Genomic DNA, 23,150 nt, shown 5'->3' on the forward strand with positions numbered 1-23,150 from the left:
GCCGGGCTGGAGTTCCTTCACAGCAGATGGATGCATCTCCCACAGCCCCCGTGTGCGTCTGCAGACGCACAACTCTCCACAGCCAAGCCCACGGCAAAGCCCTTCAGCGCCAGAGAGGCAGGGTGGTGGGCTACCCCTGGGAGCTGGCAGTTTCCAGCAAGGCCTCCTTCGCTGAGCCTTGGACAAGCCCCGTAATCCACCCTAAATACCTTTCTTGTAGGATTGCTAAGGACAGCAGCTGGCGGGACTGGATCCTTGGTGAATGGCAGCTGTTATTGTCCTTATAAGGAAAGGTGGAGTTACAAACGGACATTTCGGCCCCAAGAAGGGGGTGGGACCCAGAGCAGAAACCTGCTGACCATGCTTCCCCTCAAATAGACCCACAGGTGACCCCCACTGGGATTTAGGCTCTCACCTTAGGGGTCTCTCCCTGACCCACCCAAACTCCTCTCATCCCCTCCCGCCATCTACAAACACACTCCATTCTGACTCGAACTATCTGATATTTATTTCCCAATATTTTGATAATTTTAAGGGGCTGATATGGGACCCCAGGTAAGAGTGAGGTCGGGACTCTCTAAGGGTCTGAGGTTCCCCCCTAGAGGGGACTTTGGGCATCCAGTTTCAGGGACTGAGCCGGGTTGGGTCGGGGGGCAGCATGGTATCGGACGTGGTGCCGTCTGTGCCTCTCCTGCCTGCGGTACAGCTGGAGCAGCTGTTTCCGAACGGCCCAGAGCACCAGGTACACCTCCCACAGCATCTCAGCCTCCGGCGTCTTCAAAGGTGACTGAGTCCTCACTTGGGAGCTGACTGAGACAGAACTCACTGATGACTGTAAGAGAAAGAGAAGATGTGCACGTGTAAATAGCTGGGTCTAGGGAGAAACTGCTGCTAGAACAACTCATAGATGAACAGCAAAGGGCTCCCTGATTCCACCTCTCCCATCAGGCCAGCTTATACATCACCTCCTCCAGGAAGCCTCGTCAGGTTGCATTAAATGTTTGTCATCTCTATACTTTTTTTTTTTTTTTAATGAGACGGGGTCTTGCTATGTCACCCAGGCTGGTCTCAAACTCCTGGGCTCAAGTGATCTTCCTGCTTTGGCTTCCCAAAGTGTTGGGATTACAGGTGTGAGGCATCACACCTGGCCCATCATTTCTATTCTTTTTTTTTTTTTTTTTGAGATGGAGTCTTGCTTTGTCACCCAGGCTGGAGTACAGTGGCATGATCTCAGCTCACTGCAACCTCTGCCTCCTGGGTTTAAGTGATTCTCCTGCCTCAGGCTCCTGAGTAGCTGGGATTACAGGTGCACGCCATCACGCCCAGCTAATTTTTGTAGTTTTAGTAGAGATAGGATTTCACCATGTTGGCCAGGCTGGTCTCGAACTCCTGACCTCAAGTGATCAGCCCGCCTCGGCCTCCCAAAGTGCTGGGATTACAGGTGTGAGCCACCATGTCTGGCCTTTTTTTTTTTTTTTTTTTTTTGAGACAAGGTCTCACTCTGTCACCCAGGCTGGAGTGCAGCAGCATAATCTCAGCTCACTGCAACCTCCATCTCCCAAGTTCAAGTGATGCTCCCACTTCAGCCTCCTGAGTAGCTGGGACTACAGTTGTGCACCACTACGCCCAGCTAACTTTTATATATATATGTATATATTTTTTTTTTTTTGTAGAAATGTGGTTTTGCCCAGGCTGGTCTTGAACTCCTGAACTCAAGTGATCCACCTGCCTCAGCCTCCCAAAATGCTGAGATTACAGGCGTGAGTCACCACGCTCGGCCTAAACTGTTTTGTTTTGTTTTGTTTTGAGATCATTGTAGACTGACTGACCTGCAATTGGAAGAAATCAGAGATCCTGTGCACCCTTTACTGAGTTCCCCTCATAGGAAAATCTTGCAAATCTATACTATTATATCATAGTCAGGATATTGACATTGATCCAATCTACTGCTCATATGTAGATTTCCCCAGTTGTACTCACTGGTGTATGTGTGTGTGTGTGTGTGTGTGTGTGTATAATTTTACCAAGTTTTATCCAGTGTGAAGGTTCATGTATCCAACTACGACAGTCAAGGTACAGAACATTTCCATCGGGCAGGAGAAACAAAAAACAAAAACATAAAAACAAAACAAAACAGAAAGCTACAGAACATTTCCATCAGACAGGAGAAAGCAAAAAATGAAAACAAAACAAAAAAAGATACAGAACATTTGCATCATCGCAAGTGTCCCTCATGTTGTCCTTTTATAACTACACTCTTCTCCCCCTACCTCTGCGGCCCCTGGCAACCACTGAGCCACTAATATGTTTGCCATTTCTAGATTTCTGTTATTTCAAGAGTGGTAGATAATATAAACAGAATCATTCAGTATATAACCTTTTAGGATTGGTTGTTTCCACTCAGTATAATTTCCTTGAGGCCGGACCCGGTGGCTCATGCCTGTAATCCCAGCACTTTGGGAGGCCAAGGTGTGTGGATCATCTGAGGTCAGGAGTTTGAGACCAGCCTGGCTAACATGGTGAAACCCCATCTCTACTAAAAATACAAAAAATTAGCTGGGTGTGGTGGCCGGGCGCCTGTAGTCCCATCTACTGGGGAGGCTGAGGCAGGAGAATCGCTTCAACCTGGGAGGCGGAAGTTGCAGTGAGCCAAGGTTGCACCACTGCATTCCAGCCTGGGCAACAAGAGTGAAATTCTGTCTCAAAACAAAACAAAAAATTTCCCTCAAGATTCACACCCACGTTACTGCATGTATCAATAGTTTGTCCTTTTTATCTTTTTTTTTCTTTTCTTTTTTTTTGAGACGGAGTCTCCCTCTGTCACCCGGGCTGTAGTGCAGTGGCACAATCTCGGCTCACTGCAAGCTCCGCCTCCCGGGTTCACGCCATTCTCCTGCCTCAGCCTCCCGAGTAGCTGGGACTACAGGCACCTGCCACCACGCCTGGCTAATTTTTTTGTATTTTTTTTTTTTTTTTTTTTTTTTAGTAGAGATGGGCTTTCATCCTGTTATTCAGGATGGTCTTGATCTCCTGACCTAGAGATCCACCTGCCTCGGCCTCCCAAAGTGCTGGGATTACAGGTGTGAGCCACCGTGCCCGGCCTTTTTTTTTTTTTAAACAGAGTTTCGCTTTTGTTGCCCAGGCTGGAGTGCAGTGGCATGATCTCAGCTCGCTGCAACCTCCGCCTCCCGGGTTCAAGCGATTCTTCTGCCTCAGCCTCCCGAGTAGTCTACCACTATGCCCAGCTAATTTTTTTTGTATTTTTAGTAGATATGGGGGTTCACCATGTTGGCCAGGCTGGTCTTGAACTCCTGATCTCAGGTGATATGCCTGCCTCGGCCTCCCAAAGTGCTGGGATTACAGGCATGAGCCACCACGCCCGGCCCTGTCCTTTCTATCTTTTTAGAATTTTATTTATTTGTGTGTTTGTTTTGTTTGTTTGCAGATATGGGGTCTCACTATGTTGTCTAGGCTGGCCTCGAAACCCTGGGCTCGAGCGATGCTTCCGCCTGGTGTTTCAAAGTACTAGAATCACAGGTGTGTCGCTGCCCCCGGCCAGTTTGTCCCTTCTTATTGCTGAGTAGTATTCTGGGGTTTGAAGGTATCACAGTTTAACCATTCACCCACTGAAGGACATGAGTTGATTTTGGCTATCACAAATCAAGCTGCTATGAACATCCACATTTAGATTATTTTTTTTTTAGACGGAGTCTTGCTCTGTCACCAAGGCTGGAGTGTAGTGGTGCAATCTCGGCTCACTGCAAGCTCCGCCTCCCGGGTTCACGCCATTCTCCTGCCTCAGCCTCCCGAGTAGCTGGGACTACAGGCGCCCGCCACCATGCCCGACTAATTTTTTGTATTTTTAGTACAGACGGGGTTTCACTGTGTTAGCCAGGATGGTCTCGATCTCCTGACCTTGTGACCCACCGGCCTCAGCCTCCCAAAGTGTTAGGATTACAGGTGTGAGCCACTGCACCTGGCCTCACATTTAGATTTTTGTGTGAACATAAGATTTTATTTATCTGGGATAAACGCCCAAGAGTACAACTGTTGGGTCATATGATAACTGCATGGTTAGTTTTATAAGAAATAACCATTCTTGGCCAGGCACTGTGGCTCACGCCTGTAATCCCAGTACTTTGGGAGTCTGAGGCGGGAGGATTGCCTGAAGTTAAGAGTTCGAGACCACCCTGGTCCAATATGGTGAAACTCTGTCTCCACTAAAAATACAAAAGTTAGTCAGACATGGTGGTGAGTGCCTGTAATCCCAGCTACTCGGGAGGCTGAGGCAGGATAATTGCTTGAACCTGGGAGGCAGAGGTTGCAGTGAACGAGATCATGCCACTGAGCTCCAGCCTGTGCGACAGAGTGAGACTCCATCATAAAAAAAAAGAGAGAGAGAAATGACCATCCTCTTTTCCAGAGTCGCTATGCTATTTTTTTTTCCTTTTTTTTTTTGAGAGTGTCTCACTGTCACCCGGGTTGGAGTGCAGTGGCATGAATATAGCTCACTGCAGCCTTGACCTCCCAGCGATCCTCTCACCTTAGCCTCCCAAGTAGCTGGGACTACAGGCATGCATCATGCCTGGCTAATTTTTTTACTTTTGTAGAGATGGGGTCTCCCTGTGTTGCCCAGGCTGGGCTGAACAAGCTTACAATCCTACCCACATATATGAGTGCAGGTGAGCTTTCAAAATCAACATTTGATCTTGTCACTTCTCCACTCAAATGTCTTCAAGGGCTCCCATTGCTCTAAGGGTCCAATCCAAAGCTCACAACTTGGCAGTCCTGCCTTCTACCAGCTGACTTTTGGCTTCAGGATTGTTCTACGCCAACCCACACTACTTGGGCCAGCTCTGCACACATCTGCTATTCTTTTTTGTTTGTTTGAGACAGACTCTCACTCTATTGCCCAGGCTGGAGTGCAGTGGCACAACCTCGGGTCATTGCAACCACTGCTTCCCAGGATCAAGTGATTCTCCTGCCTCAGCCTCCCAAGTATCTGGGATTACAGGGGTGCACCACCACATCCCGCTGATTTTTGTTTTTTGTTTTTAGTGGAGACAGGGTTTCACCATGTTGGCCAGGCTGGTCGTGATTTCAGGTGATCCACCTGCCTCAGTGGCATGATCTCGGCTCACTGCAACCTCCGCTTCCCAGTCTCCAGCAATCCTCCCACTTCAGCCTCCCAAATAGCTGGGACTACAGCTGTGAGCCACCGATTCCTGGCTTATTTTTGTATCTTTTGTAGAGAGAGGGTTTCACCGTGTTGCCCAGGCTTGTCTCAAACTCCTGAGCTCAAATGATCCTCCTGCCTTGGCCTCCCAAAGTGTTGGGATTAAAGGCATGATCCACTGTGCCTGGCCACACATTTGCCATTCTTTCTCCCTGGACACCCCTCCCACTCCCTCCACCTTCCCCTAAAAACCCTTTCAAGCCAAGCTAACACCTTCAGGCCTCAGCTTTACCCTCACTTTTGTTAAGAAGGCCTTGCCTGGCCGGGCGTGGTGGCTCACACCTGTAATCCCAGCACTTTGGGAGGCCGAGGCAGGCAGATCACGAGGTCAGGAGATCAAGACCATCCTGGTTAACATGGTGAAACCCCGCCTCTACTAAAAATACAAAAAAAATTTAGCCGGGCGTGGTGGCGGGTGCCTGTAGTCCCAGCTACTCAGGAGGCTGGGGCAGGAGAACGGCGTGAACCCAGGAGGTGGAGCTTGCAGTGAGCCGAGATCCCGCCACTGCACTCCAACCTGGGCGGCAGACTCCGTCTCAAAAAAAAAAAAAAAAAAAAGGAAGGCCTTGCCTGACTCCTTAGGTCTGGATAACATGCCTCTCTCCTGGGGTCCTACAGCCCCCTTGACGATGTCACACTCAACAATGTGTGGATACTGAACTAGCAATGCCTATTATCTCATCTGTAGCCCCTCAAGTCTGCAAGTCTTGTTCAGTGTTGTATCTTCAGTACCTGGCATTTGGTGGACGCATAGGAAATATTTTTTATTTTCATTATTTTTTTTTTTTGAGATGGAGTCTTGCTCTGTTGCCCAGGCTGGAGTGCAGTGGCACGATCTCGGCTCACTGCAAGCTCCGTCTCCCGGGTTCACGCCATTCTCCTGCCTCAGCCTCTCTGAGTAGCTGGGACTACAGGCGCCCGCCACCACGCCCGGCTAATTTTTTTTTTTTTTGTATTTTTAGTAGAGATGGGGTTTCACCGTGGTCTCGATCTCCTGACCTCGTGATCCGCCCACCTCGGCCTCCCAAAGTGCTGGGATTACAAGCGTGAGCCACCGCGCCCGGCCTACCTGGCTAATTTTTAACTTTTTTGTAGAAATGGGGTCTCGCTTTGTTGCCCAGGCTGGCCTTGAACTCCTGGCCTCAAGTGATCCTCCTGCCTCAGCCTCCCAAAGTGCTGGGACTACAGGCATGAGCCACCATGCCTGGCTAATAAAGAAAACATTTGCCGGCTGTAGTGGCTCATGCCTGTAATCCCAGCACTTTGGGAGGCTGAGGCAGGTGGATCACTTGAGGCCAGGAGTTCGAGACCAGCTTGGCCTCGTGATGAAACCCTGTCTCTACTAAAAATGCAAAAATTAGCCAGGCATGGGAGTGCATGCCTGTAGTCCCAGCTACTCGGGAGGCTGAGCCAGGAGAATCGCTTAAACCCGGGGGGTGGAGGTTGCAGTGAGCCGAGATCACACCACTGCACTCCAGCCTGGGCGACAGAGGGAGACTCTGTCTCAGGAAAAAAAAAAAAAAAAAGAAAGAAAGAAAAAGAAAAAGATATTTTAAGAGACAGGGTCTTGCTATGTTGCCCAGCCTGGTCTCGAACTCCTGAGCTCAAGTGATCCTCCTATCTGAGCCTCCCAAAGTGCTGGGATTACGGGCGTGAGTCACTGCACCAGGCCAGGAAACAATTGTTGAACAAGTAATCGGAGGGAGGGGTGAGTCACTGGGGCCTGGGGAAAGAGGGAGGGGGTGTTGGGATGGTGCTGACCTTCCAGCTGCACACTTGCCAGCCGCTCTGCAGGGCAGAGACCATGAGTGTGGAGACAGACTTGATGGCCGTCCTCGGCAGCTGCAGCAGGGATCGGCCCTGTTGGCCCAGTTCCACCTCGGTCCCCTCTGTAGTCTTGGCCAACACGCAGGGATCTGCCAGCTCAGGGGACTCACCCAACCTGGGCTTAGCCTCTTTTGGGGGCTCGACCAACCTCAAAGTCTCAGCCACCTGGAGAGTCTTCTCCATCTTCTTCAATGAGTGTTTCTTGGAGTCAGGGTGTCCTGAGATGGTTGGTTTAGTTTTCTGCCTCCAGAAGGAAATCTGAGAACCAAGACACAGAGAGGAGAGACAGGAGAGAGGGGCAGGGCAGAGACAACACCATCCACAGAAAAAAAGGCACAAAAGGAATGGAGCAGTGAGTTTCCTGGCCTCTCTTCCTTCTCCTCCAGCCCCTCCCCAGCTGTCCTTTCCTTCCTCCCCACTCCATCTTGTTTGGCCACAGGAGGCCAGGAAGGGAGGGAACCCACGCAGTAAGGGGCTGCTGCGAACCATGCCCTCACCCCAGCGCATCACGAGGACAGAGTGGTCTCGGAAACTCACCCAGGAAATAATCCTTTGCCAAGCCCGTCTAACCCATCGGAAGAACTTCGTGACCACAACCATCTCTCTTGATGGGAAAAACACAGAGGAAAGGGCAGAGATAGCATTTGGTACAGTGGGGGTGGCGGGTGGGGGACAGGGTGGGCTGTGGGCCAGTGACCACCTCTTGAGGGGTCTCCTGTGAGCTTCAAGCACAGCAGTAAAGAAAGAACTAGGAAATCCTGGGGGAAGCCCCTCTTGGCAACAAATCCCAGACCTTTTCTCCCCTCCCTGGGACAGGGAGAGGAGTCGAAGTAGGTGAGAACCTACAGTGAGGGAGAGTTCTAGACCATTGTGAGGCTGCCTGGCCCCGACCCCAACCCCCGAGGCCCTGCCCGGACCCACAGAGTCCATCTCTTCCACCCTGGCTCTTCTTCCCTCAGATTCAGGGAAAATAAACTAATGTGTAACAAACTAATAGGCACTGTCCCTGCATCATGTCATGCAGTCCCTTCACAGCAGCCCTTCAAGTAGGTATTATTGTTAGTGCCACTTCACCAAAGAGGAATCTGAAATTCAGTAAAGATGAAGGGGACCAGGCATGGTGGCTCATGCCTGTAACCCCAGTGTTTTGGGTGGCTGAGGCAGGAGGATCACTTGAGGCCAGGAGTTGAAGGCCAGCCTGGGCAACATAGTGAGACCCCCCCCTCAACTCACTATGTTTAAATTTTTCAAAAAAAATTTTTAAATCAGTTAGGAGTGGTGGTGTGTGCCTGCAGTCCCAGCTACTCAGGAGGCTGAGGCAGGAGGATTGCTTGAGCCCAGGAGGTGGAGGCTGCAGTGAGCCATGATTGTGCCACTGCACTCCAGCCTGGGCAACAGAATGAGACCCTGTCTCAAAAAAAAAAAAGGAAGGAAGGAAAGAAAGGAGAGAAGGAAGGAGGAAGGAAAGAAGGAAGAGAAGGAAGGAGGAAGGAAGAGAGAGAGACAGAGAAAGAGAGGAGAGAAAGAAAGAAAGAAAGAAGAAGAAAGAAAGAAAAGAGAAAGAAAAACAGAAGGAAAGAAAAAGAAAAGAAGGAAAGAAAGACAAAAAAGAAGGAAGGAAGGAGGGAAGGAAGGAAGGAAAGAAGGAAAGAAGGAAAGAAGGAAAAAACTTAAGGGGGCCAGGTGTGGTAGCTCACACCTGTAATCCCAGAACTTTGGGACGCCAAGATGGGAGGATTGCTTGAAGCCAGCAGTTTGAGATCAGCCTGGGCAATATAGCGAGATGGTCTCTACCAAAAAATTTAGGCCGGGTGTGATGGCTTATGCCTGTAATCCCAGCACTTTGGGTGGCTGAGTTAGGCAGATTACTTGAGTTCAGGAGTTTGAGACCAGCCTGACCAATGTGGTGAAACCCCTTCTCTACTAAAAATATGAAAAAAAAAAAAAAATTAGCTGGGCGTGGTGGTGCACACGTGTAGTTCCAGCTACTCAGGAGACTGAGGCATGGAAATCGCTTGAACCTGGGAGGTGGAGGTTGCAGTGAGCTGAGATCTCACCACTGCACTCCAGCCTTGGTGACAAGAGCGAAACTCCGTCTCTAGCTGGGCATAGTGCCACATGCCTGTAGTCCCAGCTACTTAGGATGCTGAAGTGGGAGGATCACTTGAGCCCAGGAGTTGAAGACTGCAGTGATCTATGATCACACCACTGCACTCCAGCCTGTGCAACATAGCAAGGCCCCATCTCTACAAAAATAAAGAAAATTAGCTGAACATAGTGGCTCACACCTATAGTTCAGGGAGGCCAACGCGGGAGGATCACTTGAGCCAGGGACGCGGAGACTGCAGGGAGCTGTGATTGTGCTGCTGCATTCTGGGCATCAGAGCAATACCTTGTCTCAAAAAAAGAAAGGAGAAACGAAAAAAAAGAGAAAAACCAAAGAAGTTGCCCAAGGTTATGAACTTAGGGAAACCTAAGGAGGCAGAGAGTGAGGGACTCCAAGGCAGGTCAGCCTCCTTGGAGGCTGCTGGGGCTACGGACCTCCTGGGGCTACAGCTGCAGCTCTCACCTCTTCCCCGCTAGGTGGGGTCCTTCTCCATCGCTGCTGACTCTTCCGCCTGGGACCCGAGCCCAGGCTGCCAGGGAGGGGCCAGCTCACCCACAGGGCCCGTCCTCAGCTGGCCGGGGGTGGGAGCCACGGCGGCCGGCCAGGCCTGGCAAGAGCACCGTGTGCCCAGGGAGCCTGGCCCACACCCAGCCCTGAGACAAGGGGCCCATTCAGGGCCCCCCGCCCCGCCCCCAAGCAGCCACCCGGATCCAGCCCGCAGAGGGGACACACTGGGAAGCCGGGGGTGGATCTTGGGCAACCACCAAAGACCTCATTGTTTCCAGGTCCCCCCGCCCAGCACGTGGGCAGACGCCCCCCCACCCCCAATCCTCGCCTGCCCCTTCCCAGGACCTGAACCGCTGGCTCCCTTCTCCAGCCTGTCTCAATCCCTCCATCTCCCACGCTTTAAACCTCCCCAGTCTGCAAAAGATCTCAGGAGAGCCCCAAATGGCAGGCGCAACCCCTGCGTCTGAACACAAGCAATGAACGAGATGTCAACCTCCAAATTCAAGTTTCTTCAGAGTTTTTAATTATTATTATTATTTTAATAACAACCTGAATCCCAGAACTTCCAGATACTGTCCACGCTCCCTCCCCTGGGCAGAGGAGAGGAGGCACCTCAAGGGAACAAGGTGGGGGTGGGGTGTCTGCCAGGGAGCCTCTAACTCCCCCAAGCCGTCTACTGCTGGGGGTCCCATGAGGGAGGGTGGGGGTTGGTTCCCTCCCAGAGGGGGCTCCCTCTGACGCCCTGTCCTGAAGCCCTTCCTCCTCCATCAAGGCTGGGGATGATGAGGAGATGGGGCAGGGGCCGGGGGTCCAGGCCATTACTGAGCCTTGAACTCCCACCCCGGGGACACGGGGACATTAAAGCTGCATAGGAAGAGGGGCAGGCGGCTGACACAAGGCCGGGCAGCCCCAAAGGCACATTGTAAGGGAAGGGAGGCTCAGACGGAGGGCCCATTGGGCGCGGGGGGCCCAAGCCGTGGGATCCCCGAGGAGGGCAGCTGAGCCAGCTGCTCGGGGCTGGCCAGGGCGCGCAGCAGCCCATTCTCCTGCTCCAGCGCAGCGTTCCGCTCCGCCAGGTCCCGGATCTGCTCCTTCAGCACCTCCACCTCCTCCCGGACCGCAAACATGAGATGGGACTTCACCAAGTCCTGGGGGCCCCGGGACAGGCACAGCGTCAACAGGGTAGGTGCCTCATCCCCTGCCCAGTGCTTTGAGGGCCGGGGTGGGAGAGAGTCCCCAGTGTCCAGAGGATGAGGGACAAAGCAGGGAAGGGACAGGGGAAAAGGACAAGGGACAGAGGCAGAGTCAGGGCTCAAAGACAGAGATGGGGACCAGCAGTCAGACTAGAGGCCGGGCAAAGTCAAGGGTGGAGGTGGTGGCAGGAGGGGGCAGAGGATGCCCAGGAGCCCAGCAGGGAGAGGGATGGAGGAGCTGGGAGTTAGTGTTCCCTGGTAAGGAAGAGGACAGGGCTGGGGCGGAGGGATGGCTTAAGGGGGCCGGGACCTCCTGGGACCAAGATGGCTTCTCTTACCATGGCTTGCTCGATTTTGTTGTCAATGCCAATCAGGCTTCCGGAGCCACTGGAGAGACACAGGAAGGTGAGGGGAGGAGAGGAGGAGCCTTCCCAGGTGCTGGTTTCTTGGACCACAGCCTCCCGCCCACACCCCCCGTACCTGTGACAGTAGAGAATGAGGGAGAGGAGGGTTTTGTCCATCCCCCTGCGGGTTGAGGGCCGCTGCCCAGGGCCTCCCAGGCCCCGGTGGGGCGGGGGCCCAGATGTCCCTCGTATGGGGGACGCACCCCGGGGAGAGCAAGGGGAAGAGGCACAGCCCCTTTTTCGGGGCGGCCCCGGAGCCATCCCTACCACTCGGGTCTCATAAGACGACACCAGGGACTTGACAGAGACCCCTGGCTGGGCCATGCCCAAGGGGAAAGGGTCCTTAGGCGCCCCCCCAACAGAGAGGGATGCAGTGAAGGGAATGCCTGGGGGGCTCAGAGCCCCCCGGGCAGAGCGGGGTCTGGCTAGTGCCAGGCGGGCAGAGAGGAGACAGTGCCTCGGGGGTGCTGGCCTGAAAGATATACACCACCCCCCCCCAAGAGCAAGGCCTGGCTTCTATTGGCTCCTTGGGGACACGGGGACCCCCCCTCCCTTCAGCTCCTCAGTGGGCGGGAATTCCCAGACGCGGTCAGTGCCAGTGTCCCCCTCTCACCCTGGCACCAATCCCAGAGTGGAGGGGAGGGGGCTGGCCAAGGAAGTCAGCTGGTGGCTGGGCCAGGGGAGGGGCATGGGGCAGAAGCCTGGGTCTGAGAGGGCAGTGAAGGCTGTGAAGGGAGAGGAAGGGCCTGGCCTTCGGAGGCCCCTCGCCACCTCTGACCCCATCCTGTCCCCTCCGTCCCTCAAGGCCTTGGGAAAGAGGGTGGAGGTGGCTGGGGTAGGGGGCGTTCTGACGTGCTTGTGGTCTTCCATAGATCATGAGCGCCCTCCCACCAAAAAACCCCACAAGGCTCACATCATGGGTGACCCCTGGGACCTGATCAGAGGGTCCCTGACTTTCCAGAGAAGACCAAAAATGGGAAAGGTTACCATGACAACAGAAACAGCCCAAAGCCCTAGAAGACGAATACAGCGTAAAGGCCAGGCGCGGTGGCTCACACCTGTAATCCCAGCACTTTGGGAGGCCAAGGTGGGTGTATCACTTGAGGTCAGGAGTTTGAGATCAGCCTGGCCAACATGATGAAACCCCATCTCTACTGAAAATACAAAAATTAGCCAGGCATGGTAGAGGGTGCCAGTAATCCCAGCTACTCAGGAGGCTGAGGCAGGAGAATCGCTTGAACCCGGGAGGTGGAGGTTGCAGTGAGCCGAGATCGTGCTACTGCACTCCAGCCTGGACGACAGAGTGAGATCTTGTCTCAAAAAAAAGCCAGGTGTGGTGGCTCATGCCTGTAATTCCAGCACTTTGGGAGGCTGAGGCGAGTGGATCACCTGAGGTCAGAAGTTTGAGATCAGCCTGGCCAACATGGTGAAACCCTGGCTCTACTAAAAGTACAAAAAATTAGCCAGGCGTGGTGGGGGGTGCCTGTAATCCCAGCTACTCTGGAGGCTGAGGCAGGAGAATCGCTTGAACCCTGGAGGTGGAGGTTGCAGTGACCCGAGATCATGCCACTGCACTCCAGCCTGGGCAACAAGAGCAAAACTCTGTCTCAAAAAAAAAAAAAAAAAACCGCCTATGGGCTTGAGACCTGGGTCTAGGGTCTCAGAGGAAGTGAGGGCTTGAGGAGAGGAAGGGAGGTGAGCTTGGAGATGGGACATTGGGAAAAGGAGCAACAGGGCCACGAAGAGAGCTGGGAGTCCGGGGTGACAGGGTCTGGCTGCAGTCTGGGAAGTGGCCACCAGAGGGCGACTCAGGACTGGCTCAACAGCCCCCAGGGCTGGGCTCCAGGCTGGCTCCAGGACACCAGGCTCCTGGTCCCAGAGCCTGGCTCTCCCTCAAGCCCCACTCTCACTGCCCAGGACCTACGCAGGCCCTTGTGCCGACCTTATCCTCCAAGGCTCCCTCTCCCACCCCTCAGGCCCCAGGCTCTTGCCCTGAGGCTCCCGACCCACCCTTGCACCCGTGCACTCTGGTGCTGTGGCAGGATCCCCAGTGTTGCCCTCCAGCTCCCAGCTGGGCCCCCCTCGGAGCAGGGGCCTCAAGGCGCTGCAGCCCACATCTCTGGGCTCCCTTGTAAGCCCTCCCTCCTGGCTGTCAGCTCAGACTTGCCTCCCTGCAGGGGGATCAGTACTCAATTCAAGGTGACCCCTGGATAAGGTCCTGCAGCCAGGAAGGGAGCACAAGGAGCTGGGAATTTTCCATTTCTCATCCCAGCTCTGGGTGCAGAAGGCAGTGACAGGTGGAACAACCAAGAAGGTGACCAGGCCTGAGAGAGCAGGATGGGGTGGGTGGGGGAAGGGCATCTGGGACTCCTGGGGCAGTGGGAGAGAAGTTGAAGGGTGGGGGTGGGCCTGCCAGCAGGAGGGTCAAAGTAATTTTCAAGCTATTTCAATCAGCAACACCTGGGTGGAGATGGAACCACCACAGAAAACCCAATACTGCCACCACCCCATTAAACAGACTCACAGAGACCAAAGGGGTTGGATACACAGGGATAGGAATATGGGCCCTGCTGGGCAGAGACTCGGGGTAAAGATGTCAAGTAAGGTGTTCATTCTTGCCAGAGATAAAGGAAAAATACAGCAATAAACGTTTGTCAGCCGGTAGGTGACTGTCTTCTGTTTGTCTAGCGCCTGAGAGTTTTTGCTCTTATTGCCCAGGCTAGAGTGCAATGGCGCGATTTTGGCTCACTGGAACCTCCACCTCCGGGTTCAAGTGATTCTCCTGCCTCAGCCTCCAGAGTAGCTGAGATTACAGGCATGCACCACCATGCCCAGCTAATTGTTGTATTTTTAGTAGAGATGGGGTTTCACCATGTTGGCCAGGCTGGTCTCGAACTCCTGACCTCGTGATCCACCCACCTCAGCCTCCCGAAGTCCTGGGATTACAGGTGTGAGCCACCATGCCCAGCCTCCATTGGAACATTCTAACACACACTTCAAGGCACCAGGGCTCTGGCAACGCAGGCCCTTCCCTTTAGGCCCCCAAAGCGAGGGGTTGTGGGCACTGTGCTAGAATTCTTTGACAGGGTCCGGGGGAGGAAAGTAGGGGCTGCTGAGACAGGATCGACCTCCACCACAAGCCCAAAAGCAAATTTGTGTGGATTAGAAAATGCCCCCTTCTTCGAGATCCTTAATGCCATCTTCCGGAAAACTGTCGTGACTTCAAGCATTGACTGTGATTTCAAATATGAGCGGCACCCCCTGGAGTTGTGCAGTGTGTGACATGCACAGTGGGAGACTTAGCCCTGCAGGACTCTTGGTCCCGGGGCGGGGACAGCCCTAGAAGCTGGTCTTCCTCTTTGAGGGTCAAATAAAATGGCCTCAACATGAAGATGAGATAAAAAGCAGGACACCTGGGAGAAAGGGGGAGCCTGGGATCTTGGGGACAGGGGCCAGCCCTGCACACTCTCCAGTGGGTTCAGGGGATCCCCCAGGGCCTAGGCCTGGGGCCAAGAAAGTGTCATCCGGCTGCCCTGTCTCTACGGTCTCCCGGATCTGTGGTGTCTTTGGGGTGGGGCTGGGGAGGTCAGGGAGGGGGAAGGGGGGCTGGCTCCCCACCCTGCTTGGGAGAGCTGTCCCTGACTGTCCTAGAGAGAAAGGACATCGTAGACCATTGCCGCCCCTCTTTGCTTGGGACACAGGCATCCCAGTAGGACAGTGCAGAAAGTGTGGCTTTGGGGTTGGACCCAGGCTCCAACTGCATTCCAGCCACTTAAACTAGCTGGGTGGCTTTGGGCAAGTTTCTAAAACCCTCTTGGCTGGGTGAGGTGGCTCACACCTGTAATCCCAGCACTTTGGGAGGTCGAGGTGGGTGGATCACCTGAGGTCAGGAGTTTGAGATCAGCCTGGCCAACATGGTGAAACCCCGTTTCTACTAAAAATACAAAAATTAGCCGGGCATGGTGGCATGCACCTGTAGTCTCAGCTACTTGGGAGGCTGAGCCAGGAGAATCGCTTAAACCCGGGAGGTGGAGGTTGCAGTGAGCCAAGATCGTGCCACTGCATTCCAGCTTGGGAAACAGAGCAAGACTCCATCTAAAAAAGAAAAACAAACAACAACAACAACAAAAAAGCTCCTTCTCTGAGTCTCAGATACTTCATCTGGCAAGTGGGAGAATGGAACTGCTTTTTAGGATTAGAAGGGATAAGGCAGTACCGGACCCAAGGGAGGCACTGGATAAATAAATGTACCTTTTCTTTCCCAAGTCCCTGGGATCCATTCCGTATAATGTCTGGATCCCCCAGGCCAGTCACTGCCCCCAACTCCATTCCTTCCATCCACTTCTTCACACCTTAACTACCTCCAGCCTGCCAGGAGGGGACAAGGATTTCCAGGCCTGGGGCGCGTGAGCTTTCTAGATTCACCTGCACCCTCTGTTCTCCCATCCCCAGATTCAGATACTGTTCAGGCGTCCCCACCTCCCTCCCTGTGATCCAGGCACTGAACATCTCAGCCCACCTTCCCTCTTAAGAGGGAGGTCCCAGGCCACTGGCATCCTGTCCTGCCAGTTCTGTGCACACCAGACAGGAGAGGTGGGGTCTACATGTCCCATTCCTAGGTGGCAGGGGGTGGCCCAACCCAAACTCGCTGGCCTGGCAGGGTGGGGCTTGAGGGGCTGGGCTGGGACAGATCCCCAAGAGCCTTGGAGCACAGCAGCGTGAAGTGGTGGCTGGGAACCGGACTGGTCAGATTGGGGTGTGCAGGGAGGGGGTGGGACGGAGGGAGGCAGGGAGGGAGGGGACAGGGGAAAGACGGAGGCCTCAGGAGGTTGAATCCTCTAAGACAGAGACAGCAGGAGGCTGGGCTGTGAACTCAGCAGGGGTGGGGGAGGGATGGGGAGTCCTCTTGCCAGGGAACCTCCCAAGTGGGATAGGCAGAGGGTGGGAAACGCTGAGAATAGCAGTGATGGGGGCAGGTGACTCTCCAGGCCCTGGCCGACCTCACACCTTGCACATTCCTGAGAGTGGGAATGGGGCGTGCAGAAGCCACCCAGTCCTGCCCAGCCCCGCCCAGCACTGGCACCCTTGCCCTCCATCCCACCAGCTCCTGGCCACCCCCTTTGCCATGTCCCTATCCACCCCGAAGCCGCAGGACCCTGTCAGTGGTGGGCTTGAGTCCCTGATCCCAGCGAGCGGCCCCCGATCTGGGGAGGACAGGAAGGAGCGACTCCCATCTGGAACAGGTCCCTCAGGCACCCACTCACCCACTCTCGAAGCCCCGCCCCCAATTTCCTTCCAAGCAGGAAGTCCCTCCCCTTGAAAACCTCCCACGGGAAGTCCCACTCCTCCCTCCAGAAGAAAAGCGGTGACTCCTCAGCCCTTCTGCCCGGTTCCTATCAGTCCCCGGCCAGAAGCAGGCAGCCTGGCTATCTCTGACTCACGATTCTGGGCCTCCCTTTTCAGCTTCCTGGCTTTCTTAGGAACGGTGACATCTGGCTCTGAAAACCCACCCAACAGAGCACTGTCCCCTAAAGGGAGAACCCCAGAAAGTCACTCTCTGCAGTGCCGCCCCTGCCCCTTTGCCGTTCCTAGCTCTGACTCTGTTCCTAGCTGGCCCATCTTAGGGACTTGCTGTCTCGGTTCTAGAAATCCTAGGATCCTAAAGTAGACCCTGTGGGCTATCAGGATGTCACACTCCACAGGTGCTGTTAGGGAGTCCCAGTCCTTTGTTAGGAGAGGAAGAGGGAGATGGAACTGGGAGGAAACTGATTTCCCTTCTTTTTCAGTTCTTTTTTTTTTTTTTTTTTTTTTTTGAGGGGGAATGTTGCTCTGTCACCCAGGCTGGAGTGCAGTGGTGCGATCTCGGCTTGCTGCACCCTCTGCCTCCCGGGTTCAAGCGATTCTCCTGCCTCAGCCTCCTGAGTAGCTGGGATTACAGGCACGTACCACCACGCCTGGCTAATTTTTGTATTTTTAGTACAGACAGGATTTCACCGTGTTGGCAAGGCTGGCCTCGAACTCCTGACCTCAGGTGATCTGCCCGCTTCAGCCTCCTAAAGTGCTGGGATTACAAGCATGAGCCACCATGCCCAGCCTACTTCCTTTATATATATGTTTTTTTTCTTTCTTTTTAGAGATGAGGTCTCGCTACATTACCAGGGCTTGGTCCTGAACTCCTGGCCTCAAGCAATTCTCCTGCCTGGGCCTCCCAAAGCACTATGAGTACAGGCGGGAGCCACTGCGCCCCGGCCTGATTTGCTATTCTGTCTAGAGCACGCATTTGCCAGTGGGTTCCTGGGGTTGGCCAGATGATCTCTAAATCTGCAAGAGCTCTGGAATCTAAAAACAATGACTCCCTTCAGACTCTAAAAAAGTCTGTGACCTGACAGTTCTGAGCCAGGGAGTCCCACCCAGCCCTCTCCACAGAGAGGGAGTGGGTCCGAAATCAACTGTGTGCAGTCACCCCACGAAGCCCACCTACCTATCATCGTCGCTGTCTAGGTGACCACTGATGGCCAACATGGAGTGGGCCAGGCTGAATTTCTGAGCTGCTACTGCTCCGAAGGGGTCTGGAGATTTGTGAACCAGGCTGGCATCGTGGGCGAAGTAGAGGGCCGGGGAGCTGGGGCGAGATTCGAGTGGGGGCACCTGGAGGCGGAGAGGTAGGAACCATCACATGAAAAGAGAAAAGAACCAGCCGCCTTAAAACTTGCCTATTAGCCTTCCTCCCTCTCCACCTCCCCACTCTCTTTCGAGGATCCAGGAGTCCTGTCCCCGCAGTCCTTCCCTCCTCCAGCTCTGGAGAAGGCATTAGGCAGGTACTAGAAGCAAGAAATAGGTCAAACTGAGGAATGGGAGGAGTGGTGTATGGGACATTAGAGAGAGTCTCCCAAGTGGGAGGAGGGGGTGACTCATGGAGGAACCTAGAATAGACTCCAATGCCCCTGCTCCCACTGGGCCAAGACCCCTAATCAGAGGCTATGCAGAGTGTTTGCCTTCTTTTATGTTTTATTTTTATTTTTTTGAGACAGTCTCACTCTCAATTTTTTTATTTATTTTTTTGAGACAGTCTCAGTCACCCAGGCTGGAGTGCAGTGGCACAATCATGGCTCACTGCAGCCTTGAATTCCTGCGCTTAAGCGATCCTCCAGCCTCAGCCACCCAAGTAGCTGGGACTACAGGCATGCATCACCATAACTGGCTAATTTTTTATTTTTTGTTAACACAGGGTCTCAGTATGTTGTCCCGGCTGGTCTCAAACTCCTGGGCTCAAGTGATCCTCCTGCCTCAGCCTCCCAAAGTGCTGGGAGAATGAGCCACCTCTCCCAGCCTGTGCCTTTACTGGAGTCTCGCTCCGTCGCCCATGCTGGAGTGCGGTGACGTGATCTTGGCTCACTGCAACCTATGCCTTCCAGGTTAAACTGATTCTCCCGCCTCAGCCTCCTGAGTAGCCGGGACTGCTGGCACCTGCCATCACACCTGGCTAATTTTTGTATTTTTAATAGAGACGACGGGGTTTCACCATATTGGCCAGGCTGGTCAAGTGATCTGCCCGCCTGGACCTCCCAAAATGCTGGGATTACAGGCGTGAGCCACTGCACCCAGTCTGCCTTCTTAAAATGACTCCAGTGTCACCTCTTAGAGAGGCATTTCCCCATCATTCACTGGTCCACTGAACAGTTTCATTTTTTTATAGCACCTAACATTATCTGAAATTAAAGTATTTATTGTGTCTCTCCCCTACTAGAAGGTCAGTTTGCTCAGTAGCTATTTGTAGAATGAATGGATCCTCAGAAACTGCTCCTCCATCCCCTCACCCACCCCCCACTCTCGCTTCCCCTCTCAAACTCAGGTGGAATTCTGCTGCTGCGCTCTGCCCTGGGGTTGGGGGGGTGCTGGTTGTGGAGCTGGGGGGAGGCGGAGCCTGGGCGTGGACCTGCATAGCCCAACAGGCGTTGGGGGCGGCAGCAAAAAGGGCGGGGGCGACAGGAACATGACAAGACGCCTCTGTGAGGCCCCGGGAGGCCCCAGCTTCTCAGAAAAGCCAAGAACAGAGAGTCCAGGGTGGTTAAGGGACACAGCAGAGGAAGGGGGCCCAGGTGGTGTCCCCTGGCCCTTCACCACCACTCCCCTCTGTTAAGAGGGAGAAGAGGCACGAAGGGACGTGGAAGGGAGACAGACTTTTCGGCAGGGAAATAGTAAAACAGATGCGTGCAAACAGAAGACAGTCAGGAGGTGGGGGAAGGCTGGGGAGCAGGGTGCACTGGAGAGAGAGAGGCAGGGTCTGTGGCCCCAAGAGAAGCTCAGGCTGGGCTTAAGGACAGAGAGCAGCGAAGCTGGAGGCCAAGGGGGTTTGCTTTGGAAGAGTCTGGGGACAGGACAGGAAGAGAAACAGCAACTTCTCCCCTGGGGTGGGTGCTGAATGCAAGAGTTCAAGAAGAGTTGGGGGAGGAGGGGTAGGAGGGGGCGTCACGAGAGACGTGAGCTTGAGGCCAGGAGGGGGTTGGGGGGAGCTAGTCCTGACCGGTCCTGACAGGACCCAGACATCCAGTCCCAGGTTATTTTTATACTGTGGTTTGTGCCCAAGGCCAGGAAGGGGAAAGAGTTCGCATCCTCACACTCCCTGCCTTTCCCCAGACCTCCGAGGTGTTATATTCTCCCACAGGACAGAAGTATCCAACCCTCTGTCTCTGGCTGCTCACCCCCACCACGGGGACCCAGGCATCCTGCCCCCACAGCCTGGACTTGTTCCTCTTTTGGAGACAGGAAGGAGAAAGAGTATGGGACTGAACTCCCTTCTGGGGCTCTTCTCTCCCACTCCACGGTGCTCACCCTCGAGTTACCAATCACAGAGAGGCTCAGATGGAGGGAGTTGAGCCAGACAACTGGGGGGTGAAAAGGATCAACCAGCAAGCCCCCTCCCTGTCCCTGAGAGGTGTTCCCCCCACCCAGTTTCTCAGTGACACTTGGCTTACAGCATAGCTGGAGGCAGGACTGAGATGGGTGGCTGGGGGAAAAGAAAGACCCCCACATTCAGGATGGGGCTGCAGTGCAGAGACTGGCAGCGCACGAGGCCTTTTACCTTTCCTCCCCAAATCCTGGCAGCTCCTCCCCCAGGGACCCAGCTACCCAGCTACCCAGCTGGGGCCTCTACCCTCATCACCTAGAGGCAGAGGGGCTGAGACCAAGACAGAAGAAGGCCTGGTGAGGGGGGCCACATATGCTACAGGCTACATGAAGACCAAGACAGAGAATCAGAGGCCAGGGAGAAAGAGAGAGGGTACAGAAAAACAGGAAGGAGGCTGAGACAGAAAACGAAGGAGGAGGAAGGGGCTTCAGAGTGACCTGGCAGGCACAGAGAAGAGGGCTGTCTGATCTTATAAACAAGTGATGGAGAAGGAGGAGGAGGAGGGGGATGAGGGGGAGGAGGAGGAGGGAGGCCCAAGATAGAGGTTAGGCCAGGGCTGATGGGCGAGCCCTAGAACCCAGGTCTTACCTGCCCCATCTCCTCTGGAGCACCCAACTCCATCCGCAGCCGCATGTCTACAGCTTTCTTCCGGGACAGTGGAGGGGTCCTGGCCCCTGAGCCCCCAGCCTCCGCTTCCACCCTCAGAGAGGGCAGGGGCGTGGCAGCCCGGGATGTGCCCGCACTCTCACCGGTCCCAGGCTCTTGGGGGCGCTGCTGGGGTGGAGAGGCCGACAGTGGGGGTGTCTCTGCCTTGGCTTTGCCGGGCACCACCAGCTGGCCCAGTCCCCCAGTGAAGGAGCGGGCCTGAGGTCCAGGAGAGGTGGGGGGTGGACGGAGCCAGGAGGTGGGGTCCTGAGACAGGCCTGACTGTGGGGTAGGGGCGCCCAGGCCGAGGCTGGCCAGCTCCAACCTGGAATCCAAAGATCTGCCCCCGGCGCCCCCTGAGGCCCCTCGAATTCCCTCCAGGAGTCGGCCGAAGCTGTGGGGCTCCAGGTCTCGCTCATAAACATCCACACACGTCCAGCGACCGCGGCGATAAGGCTCTCCCAGGCCGTGGGGCAGCTTCACCACCCGGAAACGGGAGGAAGGGGCCCCAGGTGGTGGGGAGCCATTCCGGGGGGTGCCCTTGCCCCCCGGATCGGGGCTGGGCTCCCCATTGGGCAGGCGGGGCGGGGGCCCGGTTGGGGGCTGTGGGGTAGGGGGATCCGAAGCCCCTGGGCTCCCCGGGCCCTCATAGTCCGTGGTGACGCTGGTGATTTGGAAACTACTCTTCTTCTTGCCCCCGCTCATGGTCCCTGGGGCTCAGGACTGGGCCAAGGTTGGGGGTGGGTTGGGGCTCCTTGAAGGGGCTCAGGCACCCCTGGAACAAGGGGGCCACATGGCGGGGGCATCCGGGCCCCTGGGGACGTCTGGGTCCGACATGGCAGGAGGGCCTGGCGGGAACCGGGGGTGCCTGCTGGATGAGGGGAGAAGAGGAGAGGGGAGGTGGCAGGAGGGGGGAGCAGGGGCAGGTTTTTCCTGCTGCTGTTGCTGCTGAACTCCAGAGCTGAGTTTGCAAACTGGAAAAAGAGGGAGAGAGAGAGAGTCTGTGTGTGTCTCTGTGTGTGTGTGAAACCAGTGGGCAGGCCACCTCCGGGGCTTCCTCTCCGGGGAGCAGAGTGGGGGAAGGGGAAACCGTCAGAGACCGAGAGACAGGCAAGAGATGACAGAGACCAAGGCAGAGGGGACCGGATCCAAGAAGGCGCTCAGAGTAGAAAGAGGCTTAGACAAGTCCCAGAGTTGGGCATTTCTCGCCTGGGATTCTGACTCAGGGGGCCCGTATTGTCCCAAGAGCTCGGACTCCAGGGCCTGGGAGAACCAGGGTGAAGCAGCTCCCCAGCCTGGCCCGGCCACTCAGAGAGACCTCTCCTGGGCCTCGAGCCCCCACCCTCACCCCAGCTCCCACATCTCTGGGGCAGGCCCTGCCCGGCTACCCCCCAGCGCCCCACCCAGCCTTGAACCCTACCTCTGGGGCCTCGGCCACTGATCTGAGCCTGAGGGTCCTGGCGCCTAAGAGGTCTGGCTGTTCGTTCCCTGGGGCCTCCTGGCCACGGGCAGTGGCGGGGAACGCAGGCGGCGATCAGAGGCTGCCCCGTCCTCTCCGGGGGCTGCAGCTCATCTTGCGAGGCATCTCCGAGGAAAGTTTGCTCTCCGGAAAAGAAGGAACCCGCGCCTCCTCCGAGGAGCCTAGGAGCGGCCTCTGAAGCCCCAAGGGTCTGGAGACTGATGTGGGAGGGGGCGGCAGAGCCCCCCGCTGCTCCCGGTGGCAGCCAGCGAGTGGGTGTCTTGAGTCTCCTCCCGCGTGGCCCTGCTGGGTCCGTGTCTCCGCTCCTCGGCTCCCCTGGGTCTCTGCCTCTCCGTCTTTCTCTTTCTGGGCTGTTGACAACCCCCACACCAGGAAGTCCTGCCTCCTCGGGCCTGCTGACTGCTCCTCTCCTCCTCCTCCTCCTCCTTCCCCTCTTCCTCCCCTTTCTCCTCCCTCCCTCCCTCCTGGGGCTTCCCGCCAGCTGGCCCGGGGCCAGGCCTGCCACAGCCGCTGCTGTTGCAGTTGCTGCAGCCACTGCTTAGGCTGCTGCTCCTGGGGGCCCCAAACAGACTCCCTTAACCCCACACCTGCCGGGCCTCAGCCCCAGTCTTGCAGGGAGGGGCTGCAGAGGGCGGGGCTCGGGGAGAAAGGGGAGGAGCTTACAGGGAGGCGAGGGATTCCCTTACTTGTAGTCAATTGCTGCCATTGGCCTAGAGACACACAGAAGAGACGGAAGGCACGGGCCGGGAGGTGTGCTGGATGCCCACCCAGAAGTTCCCAGTCTCTGCTGTGGGGCGGCTGTGGCTGTTACTGTCATTCTCCTTTGGTTTTCACAACAACTGC

General features: G+C 55.4%; 2 protein-coding genes across 5 annotated transcripts; both read right to left on the reverse strand.

Annotated features, from left to right (window-relative positions):
• Positions 1-483: 483 nt before the first annotated feature.
• On the reverse strand, positions 484-9,814 carry SPACDR (sperm acrosome developmental regulator). 3 transcript variants are annotated; one of them, XM_055292605.2, is made up of 4 exons: positions 9,633-9,814; positions 7,601-7,667; positions 6,998-7,321; positions 484-832 (listed from the first exon to the last, which is right to left on the reverse strand). In XM_055292605.2, the coding sequence occupies exons 2-4, from the start codon at positions 7,661-7,663 to the stop codon at positions 599-601; spliced, it is 621 nt and encodes a 206-aa protein (XP_055148580.1). In that variant the 5' UTR covers positions 7,664-7,667; positions 9,633-9,814; the 3' UTR covers positions 484-598. The 3 variants fall into 3 exon arrangements, with proteins under 3 accessions (XP_055148580.1, XP_055148579.1, XP_063502358.1); XM_055292604.2 differs by lacking the exon at positions 9,633-9,814 and adding an exon at positions 7,764-7,919; XM_063646288.1 differs by lacking the exon at positions 9,633-9,814 and having other exon boundaries at positions 7,601-7,915.
• A 363-nt stretch (positions 9,815-10,177) lies between these two features.
• TSC22D4 (TSC22 domain family member 4) lies at positions 10,178-22,920 on the reverse strand. 2 transcript variants are annotated; one of them, XM_055292601.2, is made up of 5 exons: positions 22,248-22,920; positions 20,771-21,801; positions 17,756-17,922; positions 11,209-11,257; positions 10,178-10,825 (listed from the first exon to the last, which is right to left on the reverse strand). In XM_055292601.2, the coding sequence occupies exons 2-5, from the start codon at positions 21,530-21,532 to the stop codon at positions 10,616-10,618; spliced, it is 1,188 nt and encodes a 395-aa protein (XP_055148576.1). In that variant the 5' UTR covers positions 21,533-21,801; positions 22,248-22,920; the 3' UTR covers positions 10,178-10,615. The 2 variants fall into 2 exon arrangements, with proteins under 2 accessions (XP_055148576.1, XP_063502357.1); XM_063646287.1 differs by having other exon boundaries at positions 11,209-11,350; positions 22,248-22,900.
• Between the last annotated feature and the right edge of the window lie 230 nt (positions 22,921-23,150).

Source organism: Symphalangus syndactylus, chromosome 9, assembly GCF_028878055.3.
Source record: "Symphalangus syndactylus isolate Jambi chromosome 9, NHGRI_mSymSyn1-v2.1_pri, whole genome shotgun sequence".
Classification (NCBI taxonomy): domain Eukaryota; kingdom Metazoa; phylum Chordata; class Mammalia; order Primates; family Hylobatidae; genus Symphalangus; species Symphalangus syndactylus.

Excerpts from the sequence above, each read along its gene's own strand:
- SPACDR (XM_055292605.2), bottom strand. The coding sequence starts at position 7,663 with ATGGTTGTGGTCACGAAGTTCTTCCGATGGGTTAGACGGGCTTGGCAA. Across the intron at positions 7,322-7,600 it reads GGCAAAGGATTATTTCCTGG|ATTTCCTTCTGGAGGCAGAA; the intron begins GTGAGTTTCCGA and ends CTTGGTTCTCAG. Across the intron at positions 833-6,997 it reads GGCAAGTGTGCAGCTGGAAG|TCATCAGTGAGTTCTGTCTC; the intron begins GTCAGCACCATC and ends TTTCTCTTACAG.
- TSC22D4 (XM_063646287.1), bottom strand. The coding sequence starts at position 21,532 with ATGAGCGGGGGCAAGAAGAAGAGTAGTTTCCAAATCACCAGCGTCACC. Across the intron at positions 17,923-20,770 it reads CTCCAGAGGAGATGGGGCAG|GTGCCCCCACTCGAATCTCG; the intron begins GTAAGACCTGGG and ends CTCCGCCTCCAG. Across the intron at positions 10,826-11,208 it reads ACAAAATCGAGCAAGCCATG|GACTTGGTGAAGTCCCATCT; the intron begins GTAAGAGAAGCC and ends CGGGGCCCCCAG.